Source organism: Gymnoscopelus microlampas, assembly GCF_963454915.1.
Source record: "Gymnoscopelus microlampas genome assembly, chromosome: 19".
In the NCBI taxonomy this organism is placed as follows: Eukaryota; Metazoa; Chordata; class Actinopteri; order Myctophiformes; family Myctophidae; genus Gymnoscopelus; species Gymnoscopelus microlampas.
In genome coordinates, this window is record NC_139956.1 from 33532840 (window position 1) to 33552653 (window position 19814).

General features: G+C 41.4%; 1 protein-coding gene across 4 annotated transcripts in view; it reads right to left on the reverse strand.

Annotated features, from left to right (window-relative positions):
- LOC311035326 (exocyst complex component 6B-like) overlaps positions 1–19814 on the reverse strand; it is a 126519-nt gene that overhangs the window by 29359 nt on the left and 77346 nt on the right. For all 4 annotated transcript variants that reach the window (XR_014599697.1, XR_014599698.1, XR_014599699.1 and 1 more), the window contains exons 19-20: positions 7024–7165; positions 2733–2806 (exon numbers count right to left, since the gene is read on the reverse strand). Coding sequence is in view for 1 of the 4 variants with exons in the window: in XM_084043461.1 (XP_083899587.1) it covers positions 2733–2806; positions 7024–7165 (216 nt within the window). In the remaining 3 variants the exon portion in view is untranslated. The remainder of the gene's footprint in view (positions 1–2732; positions 2807–7023; positions 7166–19814) is intronic.

Sequence of the window (19814 nt, forward strand, 5' to 3'; positions counted from 1 at the left end):
ACCTGTGAACACAGTGAGGTCACATTCCATGTACATTTCCAATACAAATCATATTTATACAGTATTGGAACAGAATCAGACAGCTGTTTGTTTCTGATTGCGTTAAGAATGTTTGTAATGGGCCGTTCAGTAAGTGCTTTTGAATGTTGCAGTAGCACATTGATTGAACTTCGGATTTTTGCAGTTATTACAGTGTTCTTGTGTACAATCCAGCTCTATTAACCCCTTAGGAGCCAGTGTGCAGCCTGAGGTCCTTCAGCAAGGAGTCCAGAATGAAGACAAAGGGTAACCGTGCCTTTGCTGTCAGGGATCCTCGACTCTGTAATGACCTGCCTGAGGAGGCTCAGACTCCTTCTCTTTTAGCCCATTAACCATTATTTTATACTTTGGGCTATTCAAAAATAGCAGATATACAAGCTCATAGCGCGGCACTCGACAAGCTTGTAGATCTGCTTATTTATTCTTAAAATCGCGTTTTTTTTTTTGCAAATCTTTGATTATATATTTTTTAATTCAAATCTTTGCTTCTGGGGATTCTACAAATGTCTTCTAAATCTTAACAGTTTTTTCTTTTTTTAAACTTATGTTGCTATAATATCAGAGGCTCTCAAACTTTTTTAATTTCAAGGACCATCAGAATCATCAAAATGATATGTATTTGCACACATTTTCTTTATTTCCCCCCCCCCCAAAAAAATAGCTGATCTACAAGCTCATAGCGCGGCACTCGGTGGCACGGTATGAGCTTGTATATCTGCTATTTTTGAATAGCAAAATAAATCTGAAAATGACACAAGATGTGTTCACGGTCTTAAAGGATTAAATCACTTCCTTCAATAGCATCAGTCTAAACAATATACTATTGAAATAACAATCTGTGAATTGAACCTATAATACTAAGTAAACAAATGAACCTAATCTGTTTAAATAAGATGATAATTAAATTGCAGTCTTAACATAAAGGTAGTTGTATTGAAAGGCCTTTAAAATAGATGTTAATCGTTTTATTCGCTTAATGTTTTGTTTCTTACTGCACTCTCTTTTTATACATGCATCAGTGCCCTCATTGTGCCGGATGATAGTATTCTAACTGTCTTATTCTTTGTTTGTTTACATTTGGGTATTGCCCACTTGGCACCTATTGCTCGCCTGTCCGCCCAGGAAGGGGGTCCCCCCTCTTTTGAGAGCATTCCTATGGTTCTTATATCTTTTTTTCCCCCGTCAAGGTTTTTTTTTTCATGGGAGGTTTTACTTGTCCGATTGAGGGTCTAAGGACAGTTGGTTTCTGTTGTTAGTCTCATGTCATTGCTCCGCCATTTATTTATTTATTTAGAATACATTATGGAGCAATTGAATTAATACAATACAATAATCAATTAATTACTCTTGTATTGCTCGCTTTTGTTGAAGGGCCTTTTCAAAATGTAGATGATTTTATTGTACACACATTGTTTTTGTTCTGTTCTTTGATTGATATTTCCAACATATAAAACAATTTGTTAAATGCTCTATAATAAAAAGTTGGTTATAATATAACCAACTTATTATTTCTTATTATAACAATATATTTTGTCCATCCCGATGTCTCCGTTTCCGCGGTGTGGTGTGTTTTTTAGGATGAACACTGTTCTGCTGTCAGTATATGAATGAGAATGTAATGTAGGTCATTGGTTCTCAGACCCCCAGGGGTCCTTGGGGGGGTCCCCGGCAAAATGTGTTAATACAGCATCCAAATCATTTGAACCACTTTATCCATTTGTATGTTGGCTATTCGAAAATAGCTGATATACAAGCTTGTAGATTTGCTATTTTTGAAAATGTCAGATTTTTTTTTTAAAGTATTGTGATTTTTTTTTAAATCATTTTGATTATTTTAACACAAATCTTCTCTTCTAGGGGTCCTTGGCAAAAACTAGTTTGAGAACCACTGCTGTAGGTACCAGGGTACAAGCGTTATCGCAATAAAATGAGAAACTACATCTGAGCGACTGTCTTGCAGTATTTACTTTGGAGTGCCACTTTTTCCACTTAGGTGGTTTTGATTTGAGTTGTATACATAGCTGAGCACCCACTGCCTAAACTAAGAAGGCATCCAGAGGAAGCGCACCGTTTTTTCTTTCTTATTCGTAGGTACCCAGGGGTGTGTGATGTTTTGAGGACACTTTGGGTTAAACTGCTGAACAGAACAATGTTGCGGATAAATTAAAGACGCAAGATGAGAGGAAGATGAGGAATGGATGTGATGAAGGACTTGTTTTATCTCCATGAAGAACAATGAAAGGAGGGTTAACGCACACTCTCTCTCTCAAACGCACACACACACACACACCTTTAAAATACCAACCAGAGAAGCAGAGCACTGTGAGTGTGTGTGTGAGTGTGAGTGTGAGTGTGTGTGTGTGTGTGTGTGTGTGTGTGTGTGTGTACGTACGTGCGTGCGTGCGTGTGTGCGTGCAAGTGTGTGTGTGTGTGTGTGTGTGTGCGAGAGAGAGAGAGAGAGAGAGAGAGTGAAAGGGGGTCAACAAATGTCAGGGAACAAAACAACACGAAAACAAACAAAAAAAAACAGACACAGGAGGGGTGAACTGGCTAGAATGGAGAGACGGCGGGAGAATGAGAAGAGAGGAAAGAAGAGGAGAGGAGGAGGAGGGAGAAGAGAGGAGAGGAGAGGAGAGAAGAGAGGAGAAGGGAGGAGAGGAGAGAGAAAGAGAGGAGAGGAGACAAAGGCTTACTTGTCTCAAGTCGCTGAAGGCCAGCAGCAGTGTGTCTCCCTGGAAGCCTCTGACTGGACCAGCTCTGGCAAAATCTGTGGGAAAATACACCACACACACACACACACACACACACACACACACACACACACACACACACACACACACACACACACACACACACACACACACACACACACACACACACACACACACACACACACACACACACACACACACACACACACACACACACACACACACACACACACACACACACACACACACACACACACACACACACAGGGAGAGAGAGAGAGGGAGAGAGAGAAAAGAAGAGAGGGGGATAAATGAAAGGAATGGGTGGATTCGCTATGCATCAGGATAGATTGACAGACGAATGACTGCACGACAGAGGGAGGGAGGGGAAGGGGGTTGAGGAGGAGGGGGGAGGGCAGGGGTGTCAGAGTCATGTCACTGGGTCTTGTTTTGAGTGTGTGTGTGTGTGTGTGTGTGTGTGTGTGTGTGTGTGTGTGTGTGTGTGTGTGTGTGTGTGTGTGTGTGTGTGTGTGTGTGTGTGTGTGTGTGTGTCGCGGCACACCACAACAGCGATTATACGCCTGCCATCCCCAGTGACCCCCGAGAGACACACACACACACACACACACACACAGACAGTGTCCCTCCAACTCTTACCTGATAACTTCTGCCCTTTCATCCATTCTTTCTTCCTCTAAACGCTTTAGTTCTTAATCCCTCCCTTCTCTCTCTTTCTCATCCCTCTCTTCTCTCCCGTGGCGCGCCCCTTTGTCACCTCTTCTCTCCATCCCTCCCTCTCTTGTTTAACTCTTTTCATGTCCCATTCCATGTCTTCTTTTCTTTAACTTTTTCACCATTCATCTCTCCTCCTCTGTCTCTCTTTTCTGTTGTTCTGTCTTTCATTCATTCATTCTTTCTCTCCCTCCCGTCTTACCTCTACCTCTCACTGCTTTAATGTACTTCCTGTCTTTTATCTAATCACTACATTCTATCCTTTCCTTCCTTGCTTCCTTCCTTCCTTTAACCCCTTTCTTTCATTTCATGGCTGTGCGTTCCCATCCCTTTCTCTCTCTCTCTCTCTCTCCATTCATCTTTTCTCTCCAAGCATTTAACTCTGTAACCCTTCATTGCACTGCACGCATGTCAGTGTACATCATGTCACACACACACCCTTATATTCAAGGATTAACGCGCACACGCACACACACACACACACACACAGAGCGTAGGCCCGCTGTGTGACTCTGATCTTGGATCGCCGTGCCAACGTCGCCCTGCACTATTTCATTCACTCGTTCCCATCAACGCTCCGCCCCTCCTTCCCTCCACCCATAATGCATCCCTCTCTCCGCCCTCTTTCTCTCTCACTAGCGTCATGTTCAGGGGGTGTGGCCTGTACATCATGTGACATACTAGTGTCATGTCCAGGGGGTGTACTTGTACATCAACCCGCCTCACACAAGGCCACCTTATCGGCCACACGGCCCGCCAACCGTGGGTTCCCAACGCTACTTACTTAGTACTACTTACCAGCTTGATCTAGTATGAGAGTGACGACACTAGCATAGACTCCCATTGTACGAATGGAATGCGGAAATGCTCTGTCTATCTACCAATGTTTGGAACTACAGCCCATAGCAGCCCGCTTTGCGGCGAGATCAAATCGTGATGGATCTCTCTCCCTCTCTCTCTCTCTCTCTCTCTCTCGCTCTATGGGTCTGCTACTTACATGCCACACACTCCGCCCCCTCCCTAGAATAGTGGTTCTCAACTTGTGGGCTCGGGGCCCACTGGTGGGCGGTGAGGATACTGCCAAGTGGTTCCCCAAATTATTGCCAAAACCCTACGATTTGAATAATATAATAATTCATCATTAATCATAATTAATTACTTTATGATAATAAAAAGGCTATATATATATATATACATATATATATATATATATATATATATATATATATATATATATATATATATATATATATATATATATATATATATATATATATATATATATATATATATGTATATATATATATATATATATATGCTGTTCCTATTGACTGTTGTTTTGAGCCGGTACATGGGGTACCTCAGCACATGATGACGAGGGGTAAGGAAGAGGAGAGGAGAGGAGAGGAATCACTTAACCCATTCACTCCGGGAACGCATCTGTGTCATTTTAAGATTTCTTTGATTATTCAAAAATAGCAGATCTACAAACTTGTAGATCTGCTATATATATATTTTTTTTAAGAAATTGTGTAAATGTGTGCAAATCTTTGAATATGTGAATACATTTTTAACTCAAGTCTTTGCTTCTGGGGATCCCTGAAACAAAATATCTTGAGATGGGGGGTCCACAGACAAATACATATCATTTTGGGGTTCCTTGACAAGTTTGAGAACCACTGATATTATAGCAACATAAGTTTAAAAAAAAAAAAACTGTTTTGATTTAGAAGACATTTGTAGAATCCACAGAAGCAAAGATTTAAGTTACACAATGTTCGCTTTAAAAAAATATCTATATTCAAAGATTTGCAACAACAAAAAAAAAGAGATTTGATATATATTTGTTATAGCTAAAAATCTAAAATGACACAGTAAATGCGTTCCCGGATTGAATGGGTTAACAGACAGAGCTGCCTTGGCTCTGCAGTTTTCTGTTTCAGAGCGCCCCCTGTGGCTCCACTGGTAAACTGCACTGCAAACAAGTATGCAACACTTTTGAAAAGCCAAACCTTCTCGTCTGCATGAGAAACATTATAGTAAGTCACATTGTCATGATGAAAGTTCATGTACTTGAAAATAAAATAATAATGGCTTGTTGTTTTACAGTCATGTTAATATGTTGTTAATTATTAAAGCCATTCAAGATTGCAGAACATTTAGTTAATTGTGTGGCTTTTGGGGGACGGGCTGTCAGGGAATGATTTATGGGTTATGGGAAAAAAATAAACAAGGGTAAATCAGAGTTGAATCCATGTGCATTGATGTTTATTCCAAGGGTACTCACGTGCGTGTGTGTGTGTGTGTGTGTGTGTGTGTGTGTGTGTGTGTGTGTGTGTGTGTGTGTGTGTGTGTGTGTGTGTGTGTGTGTGTGTGTGTGTGTGTGCGTGTGTGTGTGCATGTCTATTACTATACTGGTGAGGGTCATATGTCCTCACAAATATGGTCGAATTTGAGAAAGAGACATTGTGAGGACAACTTTCCTGGTCCTCACAAGATAAATTGTAGTTTTATAGTCAGGGTTCCCACACTTTTTAACACATTGACTGTCATTGACGTCCATAGAAGCTCTTCCGCAACCTGTGACTGATCCTGGGACTGCCGAAGAAGAATACACCCAGAAATCACGTGATGTAAACAAATTCCAGCCCGTCCGGTCTAACGTTATCAGATTTTATTTTCCCAGATTGAGCTTTTCCAGACATCTGTTATTTACATCTTCTTTGAAAAAAAACATTCTGTGGGTCTCGGAAGATTAGTAAAAACACTGGCGGTGGCGGATGAATTAATGAATTCCTGGCAGTCAATGTGTTAACAATGAATTTTCATAACTTTTCCAAAGTATGTTACCCCATTTCCAGGCCTATAGCAATCATATGATGCAATCATGAGGCTCTTACGCCAGTGTGCTATCTATGCATAGTCGAGCGAAGGTGTCACGTGACAAAAATAACAGATCTACAAGCCATGACCTATCACGGCACAATGTGTATTTAGCTTGTAGACGTTACATTTTACCATGCTACATAATTATTTCACGTAATGTTAGCCAAAAAACATGTATATCCAAACTTTTATTTGATTAATTCCCAACCTTTTCCAGGCCTGGAAAAAAAATTCTTCCAATTTTAAAATATTTCGAGGAAATTTTACCGTGGGAACCCTGTATAGAAAAGCCTTGAGGGTGTGTTTCCATTGTGGTCCCATGTATTCAATTCATCATCAGAACACACAAGACATAGATTTGATAGATAGATTTAGTTGCGCGCCAGTCTGACAATAGCAGATCTACACGCTCACAACGCGTCACAGTGCGATGTATTGTGAGCTTGTAGATCGGTTATTTCCGGTGCAGGTCGCCCACAAGCAACTAAATATAACTCAGGATTTAGGATTAGGGTTCGAGTCCCGATCTGATCAATCAATGTGCGTGTGTGTGTGTGTGTGTGTGACTGTGTGTGTGTGACTGTGTGTGTGTGTGTGTGTGTGTGTGTGTGTGTGTGTGTGTGTGTGTGTGTGTGTGTGTGTGTGTGTGACTCACTCTCACACTCCCGCACGTCTGTGTTGACTTGCTGCAGAGCTCCAATGGAGATCTGTCTGACCTCAGGGTCCAACATCAGCTGGAGCAGAGAGGTGGAGATGTGTTTACATGCAGACATGCACGCCGTCTGAGCTACCTTCCCCTGAGAGAGAGACACAGAGAGAGAGACAGACAGACAGAGACAGAGAGAGAGACCATTAACTCTTTAACTGCCAGAGTATATACACAATCTACCCCCTTCCCTGCCAGAGAAAATACATTGCAAAAATAGGTAAAATGTGAATTTTGTCTCCGTTTATTTTTTAACATTGAAGTGAATGGAGCAGAAAATCTTCGCATCGCGTTATCTCCTGCTTCCTTTGTGATAAACAAAAAAAATAAAAAGCAAAATATATATATATATATATATATATATATATTTTTTTTTTTTTTTTTTTTTTTTTCAAAAATCTCGTCAATCTCGTCGACGGCTGGCTGAGCCATGCGGAGAAAAACGAGAAATCTCGTCAATGGCAGGAAAAGAGTTAAGGTAGGTCTCCACCGCACTGGCGTCGGCAAGTGTTCGAAAGCGTCTGTTGCCTAAAATCTGCTGTTGAATGGGCGGCGGTTACGCGCCAGGTCGTTAGTTGTAGGGAATTAGCGGGCTTGTTGTTGAAAAAGCCATCAAGCCATGGGACTTTGGTGTTTCGCCCAAGTGGACATGGTTATATGCCTAACCCTAACCCTTAACTTAATTTGAAGTCTTCCCGGGACCCAAACTAGTGAAAATAGCCGATCTGCAAGCTCACAATGCGAGCTGGGCGAAACACCAAAGTAAGAGGGAGTCCCATCAAGCCATTGGTTATTTTTAGCACCATAGTAGCCATCTGGTGTCAGCTTTTAGGTGCTTTTTTCTCACACCTTCCAACCGACTGATCTCCCGACTTCATTCGGCTGCCAGTCTGTAGTAATCTGTAGAAGTCTGTTTGGTGGAGAGCTACCTTTAACCACTTGAACCCCAGCATCCATCCATATTCGTCATCATCACTTTAAAATTCACTTGTTCATCATGTATGAGTTCTCTCTCCTGATTGGATAAAATGTACAGTATATCCATCCTGACCTGAAAATGCAGTTTTTGTTTACTAAAGAGCTGAAGAGACATGAAGACTCCTGTTACTGAACAAACACTCTATAGCATTGGTTCTTTAATTGGGGCCCAGGGACCCCCAGGGGTCCTTGGGGGGGTTCCAGGGGGTCCCCAGCAAAATGTGTTCATATAGCATCACAATCATTTTAACCACTTTTATACTTTGGGCATTCAAAAATAGCAGATATACAGGTATATCGTCGCTGTCAGGTGAAAACCTCATCATGTCCAAAACTGTTCCTTTTCAAAATTCAAATTCAGAAGTAGCACAAATAGCTGATCTACAAACTCAAAAGACGTCACATTGTTTTTGTGTGACACTATATAGTATGGCATTTATTTACGAAAATACATCATAAAAAGTTCAAATATGTAGATAAGAGGTTTCTGCCCAACGGCAACAATGCAAAATGAACAATGAGGCATATAAATGATGTGCAATAAGGTATAGCTATGTACTGTGGCCATGTAGAAATGGAAATAACATGATGCAAGATATGAACCCACGCCTGAATGACAGGTTGACACAGTGACAAGCTAAATGCTACTATAGGAGGAGGCTGGGGAGGTGGAGGGACTTTCAGCACTGACAAGCTGTAATTTGGGGGAAGCAGTGTTGCCAGATTCTGTGAGAGAAACAAGCAACCAGGTCTAGCAAAACCAGCCCAAAAGAAGCGACTATGGGCCACGTGAGTACTTTAACATGTACATCAGCTATTTGAAAATAGCAGATCTACAAGCTCACAACGCATCGCGATGCGACACGTTGTGAGCTTGTAGATCAGCTATTTTCAAATAAAATCTTGCGGGGAAATTATAATGAACAGATCTGGCAACCCTGGGTAGATGTACAGTAAGAATAATCGTTGGTCTGCTTAATCCATTTAGACAGGGAAAGCATCTTGTGTCATTTTAGATTTCTTTGGCTATTAAAAAAATAGCAGAGATACAAGCTCAAAGCTCACACATTTGTGCAAATCTTTTAATATATTTTAATTAAAGTGATAATTTTTGACTCCGATCTGTGCTTCTGGGGGTCCCTGGAACAACATATTTTGAGAAGGGGGTCAGCGGCCAAATACATATCATTTTCTGGGTCCTTGACATGGAAAAGTTGGAGCACCACTGATATAGCAACCAAGGGCGCCGATACTGTGGGTGCCTCGGGGCTAAAGCACCAAGGCGAAATGACGAGCACCCAGTGGGCGAGGGGGGGCGCACAGCCACGCGCTCATACTCGCAGCGCGCAGCCACACGCTCGTACTCGCAGCGCGCTCCCATTTGTTTATGTTTTGCCGGCTCCAGGCTTTGTCTTCACCTAGCAGGTAAATTAACCAAATTAAAGTTACAAAACCCCCCCAAAAAAGTAAAATATCCGCCCAGAAACCGAAAATGTTCGCGCACGGGGCACTCACGCGCGCGAGCGTGAGTGCCAGGTAGCGCACCCAATAGAGCTGACAAATATCGCCGCCCTTGATAGCAACATACTGTTAGGATTTAGAAAACAATTTTAGATATGTGTTTGGCTGCGGACCCCCATCTCAAAATATTTTTTGTTCCAGGGACCCCCGCAGAAGCAAAGATTAAAGATTAAATATATATATTCAAAGATATGCAAACATTTTTCACGATTTTTCAAAATATAGCAGATCTACAAGCTCATAGAGATCTGCTATTTTTGAATAGCCAAAGAAATCTTAAAATGACACAGATGCGTTCCCGGTCTTAACACATCCACTGCCAGGCCCGTAGTCCTACGGGCCGTTAAATCCAACCGTTAACTGCCGTTCCCGTAGCCCGTAGTCCCGTAGTTTTCCCATGTTAAATCGTGCAGGTGCAGATTCCGGATTTTTTTTGCACTTCCGGTCTCGAAGTGGGCGGACCGGAAACGAAATAATACTGTTTCCGGTTTTTCTCCCGCCTCCGTTTCCTGTCTAGCGGTCAACTTTGGACGCCATTATCTCTGGCTTGTTGTTTTTCTCACCGCATCCACCATTTTAGCGTTTTCCTCTCGTTCTCCAGAATGCAGTGTCGGATCGCCGCACGGTTTTCAGCGTTTTGTTCGGTCGGGTCCCGTGTTTGTGTCGAACCAAATGAACGCGGATTTTAAACGGATTTAGCGGGGCCTATGACGGAATCAAAAAAACAAAAAAGGTAAGAAATTGCTTGGCACTACGATGGACGTTCTGAGATTAGCCGATGGCAGTCAATGTGTTAATGGGTTAAATAGACCACGTAGATGGAGCCTTTAGGGTCATGGCCTTTCCTGATTGAAGGTGTGTGTGTGTGTGTGTGTGTGTGTGTGTGTGTGTGTGTGTGTGTGTGTGTGTGTGTGTGTGTGTGTGTGTGTGTGTGTGTGTGTGTGTGTGTGTGTGTGTGTGTGTGTGTGTGTGTGTGTGTGTGTGTGTGTGTGTGTGTGTGTGTGTGTGTGTGTGTGTGTTTGTGTGACCGGCTTGACTTCCGTGCCTGCCTGAACCTGCCTAGAACTATCACAATGCTCCATATTGTTGTTGTTGGGTGGAAACCTCATACGTTGAAAACAGTTCGTTTTCAGGATTCAAATACAAAAATGGCAAAAAATAGAAGATCTCCAAGCTCAAACTGCGCGTCATATAGCGTTTTGAGCTTGGAGATCTGCTATTTTGGCTACTTTTGTGTTGTACGTACTGACTGTACGTAACTCTGGAATTAGTTTAAAGAAAAACATTAAAAAGTTTAAACATGGAGATAAGAGGTTTCTGCCTGACCGCAACTATATTGAAAATAAATTGACTTGAACCACTGAGAAAGAGTCAACGCCACAAATTATGGAATTATACCAACACTGGTCTATAAGAAAATTAAATAGAACAAAATTACTCTTGCAAAATCACTGAGGAAAGAAGCCCTCAAAAGCCCACATCATAGATACACCAAAACTGGTCAAAAAACTGAAAAAGAGAGAAAAACAACCTCAAATTAAAATACAATAATATCCCCTCCATTAAACTATCAAAGTTCATCAGCCGTCATAAAGAGAGAGAGAGAGAGGGCCACCTCAAATGAAAAACAGAACATATCTTCCATCTCTCCTCTTCCTCCAACCTCTTACAGTTAAGTCTGCCTTCTTCTCCTCCTCCGTCCAACATCCCCCCTTCCCTCCTCTCTTCCATCACCTCTTTCTTCCCTCTCTCTCCCTCTCTCTCTCTCTCCCCCCTGTCTCCTCCATTATCTGGATCCATCCATCATGGCCGCCACAACAGAGAGGAGACCCAATGTTACGCCTTACCAGTGAGGTATGGACACACACAGACACACGTGTGCGCACACACACGCACACGCCTACACACACCTTGACTCTTTGGCCCCTGAACACACATGTTCAAAAACACATTTGGCAATCAATGATAATCAAGGCGACTTCAAGTGCATTGTCTCAATCAGGTGCGCGCGCACACGCGCACATGCACACACACACACACACACACACACACACACACACAAACACACACACACACACACACACACTAGAAGAATAAAGGCAGCCGATGAGGAAGTCCTTGACAACACATTAATTTACAAACCACAGCAGGTGCTCTGGTGTGTGAGAGAGTGTGTGTGTGTGTGTGTGTGTGTGTGTGTGTGTGTGTGTGTGTGTGTGTGTGTGTGTGTGTGTGTGTGTGTGTGTGTGTGTGTACGTATGCGTGTGGTGTGTCAGACCGGAGACCACCTATTTCCAGGTGATTAACATTCTGTGTGTGTGTGTGTGTGTGTGTGTGTGTGTGTGTGTGTGTGTGTGTGTGTGTGTGTGTGTGTGTGTGTGTGTGTGTGTGTGTGTGTGCGTGATCTTGACCTCAATGACTGTCTGCATTCCAGCAGAATTAAGAGAGGAAGAGAGAAAAGATGGTGAAAGAGGTAGAAAGAAGAAGAAAAAAGTGGGGGATATTCCGTCAGATGGGAAGAAAGAAAGAAAAACAAAGAGAAAAACAAACCAAAGGAAGGAAAGAAAGCTAGTGTTGTGTTGGACAGATTGTCGAGATCAATTTTGACAATGCTTTGATGTTTTAGTGGAATATTGGATAAACAAACACATGCACACACACACATGGTTGCATTTATATCCCCATGGGCACATCAAAACCTCTTTTTTTCTCTCATTTTTAACCCAAACCATAACCCTTAACCCTAACTCACCTGGAGTGTGACAAATAAACCATCCAAAAAATGGGTCCGTGAAAATATATCATATTAAACTATGCATATAGTTCATTCAGGTTCTCAAACATTTTCATATCAGGGACCCCCAAACTGAAAGGGACTCGCATCAACAAAGTATGTGGGGTTTAACCCATTCAATCCGGGAACGCATCAGTCTCATTTTAGATTTGAGCTATAAGCATTATTTTATACTTTGGCTATTCAAAAATAGCAGATATACAGGCAGATATACAAGCAGTACAAGGCACCAAGTACCGCACTACGAGCTTGTAGATCTGCACTTTTTTCGAAAATCTTTTTTTTTTTTAAATCTTTTAATATACAGTATATATATTTTAAAGCGAACATTTGTATCTCAAATCTTTGCTTCTGGGGATTTTACAAATGTCTTCTAAATCCTTTTTTAAAAGGAAACGGATGTTAATGGATCTTGAGTGGTTAACTTTTCTCAACATATAAGAGTATAAATTCCTGACATCACTCTGTTATCCCCTGGGTCACTTAGGTATTCTTTCTATTGGAAACACTATAGTGTCATCTTAGCATCGCATCATCATATAAGAACGGCGTTCCTAAAACAAATCAGCCCACCGATTCCGTCATGTGACTCCGTGTAGTTTATGATATTGAGTTGCATTTGATAACTTGTCTGTATTTTGGAGAATACAGGGGGGGGACCCAGTCAAATGATTGATAGTCAGGAACCAAATGGACCCTATGGCTCTGTAACTCTGAGAGTGTACAAATGGAACCAAATGGACCCTATGGGTCATTGTGGTTCCATTTGTCCACTCTCAAAGAGTTAAATTAACATAGATTTTACATTGTGTATTCGGGTCCCAGAGATCAAAATGCCATCAAATGCATGGGATCCATGGCCTAATCAATGCATATCAAATTGGGTTCCTTGAAATTAAAATGTTTCGGAATCACTGCTATAGCCTTAAAAACTGTCTCTTTTGGGGGTCCCTGGCATATCTTTTCAAATGGGGGTCCGTGGGGCTGATGAGTATCAATTTGGGGGTCCTTGCCACGGAAAAAAATTGCATATAACCCAGGGGGATATAGTGCCCTCTAGCGGCAGTCATGTCAGACTTTGGTTCTCTCTTGCCTCTGTGCTCTTACAGGCTCCTCCTCTTTGGTGCAGCCGGGAAATGCACTGATTGACAACGCCGTTGAACCATCGCCGTTTTCTCACAATACGGACTCGCAATAACCTCAATGCTGGTGTGAATTCAGCATAACCCTTGACCTAACCTGAATCTTTTACTAATTGTAAAAAAATGCTCTAAAAAGCTTTCTTAGCCATAAAAATGACTGGCACGCCTGAACAATCCCCTCATAAGGGTTAGGGTCACGCATGCACGAACGCGTGTGTGCAAGTGCACACACACACAAATAATCACACATAATAACTCTCTTGTGCACACACACACATTCCACACCTTAAAATGATTTAACAATAAACACCAGACCTTCCGCTCTCACTCTGCATATTTAATTACCTTCATTAATCACACACACACACACACACACACACACACACACACACACACACACACACACACACACACACACACACACACACTAAAGTAATTCTAAAAATCGGTTTAATTGCTTCCTGTATATCATTGTATTTTGTGATAAACTGTTGGAGAACTGAAGCTTTCTTCTTGACAGCAGAAAACCATTCAGCTCCCAGGAAGTTGTTCACATGTTAACCTAGGAAACAGTGCAGGGCCATGGTTCATTCACAAGACAGGCCCACCTTCAAAGGGAACTCAAGTTACACACACACACACACACACACACACACACACACAAGGTGCTCACACACGTGCAAACACATATATCGAAGGAACACACACCCTCCGCTGGCCGGATATCCCTCAATACGATGTTGACCCCTGACACCCACACACGCGCGCGCACATACACCAAATAACCCCAGGGGTCAATTACCAGAGAGGGAGATTGAGCGTGAAATGGGCTAATTCTATTTACATGTCCTAAGTCTGGACTGACACGCACGTGCACGTGCTCTCTCACACACACACACACAATTGTGCCGTATACAGAAGCACACATACCTAACACTCATACATTCATACATGAACACACCCAGATGAAATACACAATTACATCCGCCACACACAGACGTGCACACACACACACACACACACGCACACACGCACACAGAGGTGGTCTGTCCGACAGCAGTGGCATTGTCTTAGAGCTCAACACAGACAACTGGCAACAATTAGCCTGGAGCAAGATGGAGGGAGTGAGGGAGGGGGGGGTGGAGGAGAGAGAGAGAGAGAGAGAGAGAGAGAATATGACAGTGAAGAGGAAAATAATATGAATCACAGCCAAATATGTGCGCACGTGCACACAAACACACACTATTTACACAGCCACGCTTGTGTCATTACAATGCTAATATGAGTGGTGATGTGTTGATACAAACGTTCTCCTGTTCACTTCATCTGGGTGTGCGTGTGCGTGTGTGTGTGTGTGTGTGTGTGTGTGTGTGTGTGTGTGTGTGTGTGTGTGTGTGTATGTGTGTGTGTGTGTGCGCGCACGCGCGCGCGCGCGTGCGGTCAAACACACTGATATATACACATTCATATTCCAAACAGTCACATCCAGTCAACAGTAACAGTTGGACGTATTAACAATGGCAGGTTATTTACCAGTGGGGAGCGACAATGAAACATGAACATCAAATACTCCAATAAACACGATTTGTGGTTCTCGTACAGCTCATCTCGAATGTCACTTTTCCACTTTTTGAGGTGGTCTGCTGCCATCCAGTCGGTGCCAAGCTCAATCAGGGGTGTTTTTGAACGTAACTCAACCACTTAAACCCCCCTATATGCTTTGGTTGACCGGAGTCCCCCAGGGCTGTATGCTAGTGCCTTTTCTGTTTTCGCTCTACTGTACATTAAATATCTTCTTCTTTTTTTCAGTGAAGACATTACGTTTTCCCCAGAACACGGATGCTGGGGTTTAAGTGGTTAAACCCTACATACTTCTGTTGACCGGAGTTTCTCAGGGTTTTTTCCCCCTTTATAATAAGTATCTTAGCCGAAAATAGCTGATCGAAAAGCTTGGCTATTTTTGCCGAATGTTTGCCTATTATAACATGCCTAGAATACTGACTCTAGGGCTCATGTTGGTTAAGAACACCCAGATCATATTAAACTGTACAAGGGCTTGGAGCAGAAAGTCACAATATCTCTGCAAAAAAACTATATATGGTCACTGTGTATTTTTTGAGCGCAGATATTCCCATAATGGGCCGGCCATGCCCTACGTCAGCGCAAATCGGCAAATACGTCCATATATGGACTGGACATGCCCTAACCATTATTTTATACTTTTGCTATTCAACTAGAACCAGTAGACCTGGTACTGCCAGACCCCTTGTGGTTGAAATCTGAATGGCCGGACTGTATCTGTCTGTGTATCTGTCTTCCCATTTATGCCATATATGGAGAAAAGAGGGACAAAAGAGGAAAAGAGGGACAAAAGAGGGATCCGTCTGTCTGTCTGTGTATCTGTCTTCCCATTTATGCGATATATGGAGAAAAGAGGGACAAAAGGGACGAAAGAGGGACAGACAAAGCCTCATGTAGGCCGACCCTCTGGGTCTGGCAAAAATAGCAGATGTACAAGCTCATATGAGCTTGTAGATCTGCAAAGCGAAGAGAGAGAGAGAGAGAGAGAGAGAGAGAGAGAGAGAGAGAGAGAGAGAGAGAGAGAGAGAGAGAGAAGGAGAATAAAGTGATATGGGGAGGGAGGAAGGAGGTGGAAGAGAGCTGAAGGACACATATGTACGTATGCTGTTCGTGGACTTGATTGGGGAGGGAGTCAGTGGAGTCAAAAGTCAAAGCGGCAGGACCAAAACAGAAAAAAAAATATTTGGCTATTCAAAAATAGCAGATCTACTAAGCTCATAGCGCTGCCGCGCTATGGCCGTGCTATGAGCTTGCAGATCTGCTATTTATGCAATTTTTATTTTTTATCGTGAAAATGTGTTCAAATCGTTTTTTTAAAGCGAACATTTTTAACACAAATCTTAGCTTCTGTTTTTTTTTATTATGTTGCTAAAATATCAGTGGTTCTCAAACTTTTTTCATGTCAAGGACCCTTTTTTCATGTCAAGGACCCCCACAATGATATGTATTTGTCCGCGGACCCCCCCCCCCCCCCATCTCAAAATGGTTTCTTCCAGGGACCCCCAGAAGCAAAGATTTGAGTTAAAATGTATGTATATATATGTATATATATACATACATATGTATATATATGTATATATATATATATACATATGTATACATATGTATATATATATACATATATATATACATATATACATATATATATACATATATATATATATATATATATATATATACATATATATATATATATACATATACATATATATATATATATATATACATATATATATATATATATATATATATATATATATATATATATATATATATATATATATATATATTCAAAGAATATATATATTAAAAATAGCAGAAGGATAATACAAGTTCATAGCGTGGCACGCGGTGCTGCGCTATATATGAGCTTGTATATCTTTTGGGGGATCGATCATACTGGATATAAATATTCTGTGACTACTTGAAAAGGTAAGAAAAATGAGAAAAATGTGAGACAAAACCGTTTTAAGCCCAATATATACATCATCGTAGTCGTACGATGCTGTAGCATGCTGAACATATCCAATCTACATGCTCAATGTTTTGCATTAGCGACGCATTGTGAGCTTGTATTTCGGCTATTTTCTGCGCACAACACTGTTGCACAATGGAGCATACATCAAACATTACAACGTTGTGGAGAAAAATCACATTAGTCGGAGGGCAGCTGGAATTAAGCATAGCATACTCAAGTGCATTGTTGCGATTATACCACACTTTAAACAATATGTATGATTAGAAAGCTCAAAAGCTACAGGTGGCGACCACCGTTGCTAGGTTACATGTAAGATAAACAAGGTGGATGGAATGCTGTTATGAGGAGATATCGGCACTCATTAGAATGACTCTCAGCCAATCACAATGCAAGGTCGGAACTAACTGTGGTACATAGAAAAGAATGATGGCTGGTGGATTGTGTAAAATGACTTGTAGAGTACTGTAACTAACTAGATCCAGATACCATCCTAATGCCCTAAAGCCTTTGCACTGGTTCTGCGATGCTGTTCCTTTTTTTTTTAATATTCAGAATAGTTTACACAACGTTTTGGCCCCTAAATTGCATTTAGATAGGACAAGATTTATGGTCTGGTTACGCGAGACTAGTAATTTTTGGACTTGTGCACCGCAATCATTGGGTCAACTTGATTTGAAGTACTGACTAACCACAAACAGAGGCAGACATTTACTGGAGTTCCAACCGGTGGCTATGGTGGAAACGTAATAAAACACTAACTACATCAGTGGTTCTCAAAGTGAGGTTCAGGGACCCTCAGGGTTCCTCGAGGGAGTTCCAAATGGACTCTTACAGGTATGCAACTTTGAGTTATGAGGGTACTTGAAATAAAAAATGTTGAGAACCACTTAACAACATTAACAAGCATTACAAAACACACGGTCAGGCCAACAACAACCATGTCTCACTCATGCCTCATGTATTATATGTATTATTGATGAACTGAGTACAATGGGCCACAATGGAAACAAGCCCCCCTGGGGCTTTTTAGGGGCGTTTTAGCATAACCTTTGACTGAACTACTTCTACTGCTAACAAGCTTGTTAATAAAGTATTCAAACAATCAATCAATCAATCAAAAACTCCCTGTCCACCTTACATGCTGATTGGCCAGTTTTAAGGAGTTAACAGAGTCAGTGCGGGTGCTGTGGTGGGGTGGGGGTGGTATCACTCATGTCACCGTGACAAACCAGTCTTATACTCACCGGTAAGGTAGCGTGCTGTACAGGCGTTCCCTACAGCAGGAGATAATATTAACAGTGGTAAACTGAACACATGAAAGACTGAGGTTCTTATTAATGGGATAAATTCATATTTGTATGTCAATGAAACAAAAGAAGAACTAGAACATGTGCTCCTCGGAGCACAGGTCTCCGCCAGGTCAGGTAGGTTATTGAGGGCCAGCGATGTTCGGAATTCGCCAATCAGGATGGAATATGACAAATCAGACGGATTCGTCTCAATCACTTGACTATAGAGATCATGTGTACGGATTTGCGTGATGTTTGGACAACATTTGTAGGAGTAATATTTGAAAAAAATGTTTTGCAAAAAACGGCCTCCTGGTGGCGCTATAATAGGACAATTTTGTTGCCCTATTAAAAACCCGATAAATATAGAAGCTGGTGGAGCCCAAATCCTAGATCTGTCTGTATGAGAGCCACTGCAACATGTCCTGAAAAGGTCTTGAAACAAAAAACAAAACTTAAAATTCTTAACAGAAAACAAAATGTATAAGGGTGGAGACAGATCTTACCATCAAAAATGTAATCTTTTGGAACAGAACAGCACACTAGTCAACTATACACGTTCCTCAAAGTAGTGTGAATGTGCATGCAAAGTTGCACCGCAATTGGAGGCTGCGTTCATGATTTGCGGCATTTTGTTCAAAACGGGACACTCGTACAAAATGTTGATGTCAATCTTAGCCAATCAGGATGGAATATGAAATATCAAACGGATCAGTCTTGATCACATGACTGTAGAGATCATGTGTACCGATTACTGACTGAATGACAGACGGAAGGACGGACAGAGTGCAAAACAGTCTCGGCCATGCCTTTTGGCCTGGCGGAGACAATGAACACAGGTAATTATTTTTATTTTTTCCAAGTACATGTACTCAAGTACTGTAATTAATATATATTTGTTTACATTTTCTTTCTCCAATTGTCAACACTTTTACGTCTACCCCACTAAATCTCAGAGGCAACTATTGTACTTTTACTCCACTATAATTATTTGAAAACCGTAGTTACCGGTTACTTTGTATATTTGGATTATAATTACAAAACATAGATTAACCACTTCAGCCCTAAATAGACTCTGGCTATTTTCAAAAGATATTGCAAACTCTTGAAATGGAACATTCTGCATAATGAGTACTTTAACTTTTGTATATTTTGATAGCAATACTTTTGTACTTTTACTGAAGAGCATTTTGAATACAGGACTTTAATTTGTAACCGAGTATTTCTACATTGTGGTATTGATACTTTTACTTACGTTAAAAAAAAGAAAGTGTACTTTTTCCATCACTGATTCTGATTGGTCAATAAGGACCATTCTGGGGTCTTTTTATTGCTTGATAGATTCAGACCGCCGCTCTACCTTCTGTTTATGTTGCTTACAGAACAGCATAAACACATTTTCAACTCAATGTTTTGTGTCAAATTATTGATTTTCTTCAGACGAAGCCGTGTAATAA